This window comes from Mus caroli, unplaced genomic scaffold (assembly GCF_900094665.2).
Source record: "Mus caroli unplaced genomic scaffold, CAROLI_EIJ_v1.1 scaffold_17040_1, whole genome shotgun sequence".
Taxonomy (NCBI): domain Eukaryota; kingdom Metazoa; phylum Chordata; class Mammalia; order Rodentia; family Muridae; genus Mus; species Mus caroli.
Window position 1 is genome coordinate 2,306 of NW_018391373.1, and position 2,845 is coordinate 5,150.

At 42.9% G+C, this 2,845-nt stretch overlaps 1 protein-coding gene across 1 annotated transcript; it reads right to left on the reverse strand.

Annotated features, from left to right (window-relative positions):
• Positions 1-1,555: 1,555 nt before the first annotated feature.
• Positions 1,556-2,504, reverse strand: LOC110289148 (olfactory receptor 2A12-like). The gene has a single exon (XM_021155327.1). It carries the CDS (start codon positions 2,502-2,504, stop codon positions 1,557-1,559), a length of 948 nt encoding a protein of 315 aa, XP_021010986.1. The 3' UTR covers position 1,556.
• Between the last annotated feature and the right edge of the window lie 341 nt (positions 2,505-2,845).

Sequence of the window (2,845 nt, forward strand, 5' to 3'; positions counted from 1 at the left end):
TGTAGCATATATGTATATTACATATATTGTATTTGTTCTCTTCCAGTGCAAAATGCATTTCATTATGTGGACATACCATATTTTATTTACACATTCAGCTAACAGGCTTTGAGTTGATGATCTTGCTTTTTAATTGGCATGAATAAAGTTGCTATGACCACAAGTATATACATTTTAAAACATATATTTTTACATATTTGGCCTGCATGCATGTCTGTAAGCCACATGTGTACAGTGCCTATGGAAGCCAGAAGAGGGCATCTCCCCTGGACCTGGAGTTATAGATAGGTGTTAGTTATCTCATGGATGCTGGGAATCAAATCTGGGTTCCCTAGAAGAGCAGCCAATGCCCTTAACCACTCATTCATCTCTCTAGCCACAAGTGTGTACATTTTTGCATACTGGTGTATGTTTTGACTTCTTTTAGGTATGTATCTGAGATTAATATGGATGGACCACATGGCCCTCTACATTGAATATTTGAGGAACTGACAGACTGTTTTCGAAGCAGTAACCCGGCTTACATCCTTCCAGGAGTGTAAGGATTCTCAGTGTTGCACGGCCTTCCTTAAACAGCACCTGTTTAAGTGCACTCTGATATGTATGAAATAGCATCTAACGTGGAGTTGATTAAAATATTATTACAAACTGAACTATATACATACCAGGGTATATATACATATAACTATATACATACCCTGTCATTCACATCCTATGTATTTATTCTAGAGGTAAAAGAAAAACAAAACCTTTCTCCAAAAGTCTGCCTGTGAGGGCCAGGGAGAGAGGCTCAGCAGACAAAGGCATCTGCTGCCAAGTCTGGCCGCCTGAGTTTGATCGTCAGGTCCCATATGGTAGACTGAAGGAGAACTGACACCCACAGCCTGTCCTTCAGTCTCCACAAGTGCATCATGGCACACGTGTCCCCTCCCACAATAAATAAGCAAATGTCATTCTAAAACTATTAAAAAGAGAAGATAAGCTTCACACAAATATCCATAGAAACTTTATATGGAATAGCCAAAGAACAGAAACTATCACTATTGTAGGCAAATTAAACTGTGGCGATATGGAATACACGACTGCAAAAATACAAGCATACTACTGTTATACAAAACACTCTAGATGGGTCAAAGGGGTTTTAAGATGAGTTAAATCAGACACCCTGACATCACATACGACCTCTGTTGATGTAACAGTCAAAAGATGAGGAAGGGGGGAGGAGTAAATAACAACGGCATCGTATTCGAGCCTGGAATTGGGGACCATATACAATGTTACCTTATGTGGTGGTGGGATAGTTCTATACCCAGATGGAGTTTTATGAACCTGTATATGTGATCATATGCCAAATGTTCTGTGATCATATAGAATCATATTCCAAATGAGTACACATAATACACAGTGGCACCCCAATAAAGTCTTCAGTAGTTAGTGACATTGAACCACGTCAACTCACTGGATGTAATGTAGTGTCACTATGGAAGACTTCCCCTTTACAGAAAGCTGCATGGAGACTGTTCCAGGAGGCTGCTAGTCTCACAACTCCCAAGCCTTCACCCTGACCCTTTTCTGTTGCCCACCACCTTGAGGAAAGCCCTTTTCACATCTTTATTACGAAGGCTGTAGATGATGGGGTTGAGGAAGGCAGAGATGACATTGTAGAACAGAGCCAGCTTCTTGTCCTCTTCTGGGGAGGACTCAGAGCCAGGCCTCATATACATAACCATACACGGGATGGAAAACATGGTGACCACAGTGATGTGGGACACGCAGGTGGAGAAGGCCTTGATCCTCCCTTGAGTTGAACGGATTCTCAAGATAGCAGCAAAGATATTGATGTAGACAACAATGATGAGGGAGAGCGGGACCAAGAGAAGGATGAAGCCTAGGATGAAGTCTACCTGGTCATTGAGAGAGGTGTCTGCGCAGGCCAACTTCAGGACAGCAGGCACTTCACAGAAGAAGTGGTTGATCTCATTGGGGCCACAGTAGGGAAGAATCATAGCAGAAACAGTATATATCAGGGCACAGGTGATACCCCAGAACCCACAGAAGGCTACCAGTGACCCACGCAGCGAAGGACTCATGATGACTTTGTATCTGAGGGGATGGCAAATGGCCACATACCTATCATAGGCCATGATTGCAAACAGCCAAGACTCGGTGATTCCCAGCATCAGGAAGATGTACATCTGAGCCACACATCCAACATAGGATATGGTCTTCTTCTTACAGACCAGATGTACCAGCATCTGGGGCACTGTGGTGGTGACATAGCCCATATCCAGAATGGATAAGACACTGAGGAAAAAGTACATGGGCGTGTGGAGGCGGGAGTCCATGTGTATCAAGGTGATAATGAGCCCATTGCCTAGGAGCGTGGTGAGGTAGAGGAGAAGGAAGACGCCAAACAGAATGCCATTTGTCCGTGTGTTACTAGAGAATCCTAGAAGGACAAACTCGGTAAGAGAGCTGTGGTTTCTCCAGAGGAAGTCCTGCATCCTTCTCCTGCTGCAAAGATAGAGCAGAGCTGTCAATTGTGAAAGAGAAGCCCCAGGTGCTAACTTTGCTGCCATTCGTATACCAGGTGTGCCAAACACGAAGAGCAAAGTCAAGTACATATCAGGGTCCCACAGAGCCAGAGAGCAAAGCTTTAAGAAGAATTTCCATTTTATATGAAACAGCATGTTTTCCTCCTATCACACAATTCCAACTTATTCTGAGATGCCAGATTATGAACTCTACATTTCAAAATGTAGAATTTACAAAAAAAAAAAATGGGAGATATCCAAAAAGCAATGTTTTATAATTCATGGACCACACAGCTTATAAGTCATGGGAA

Coding starts and splice junctions, on each gene's coding strand:
- LOC110289148 (XM_021155327.1), bottom strand. CDS start 2,504: ATGCAGGACTTCCTCTGGAGAAACCACAGCTCTCTTACCGAGTTTGTC.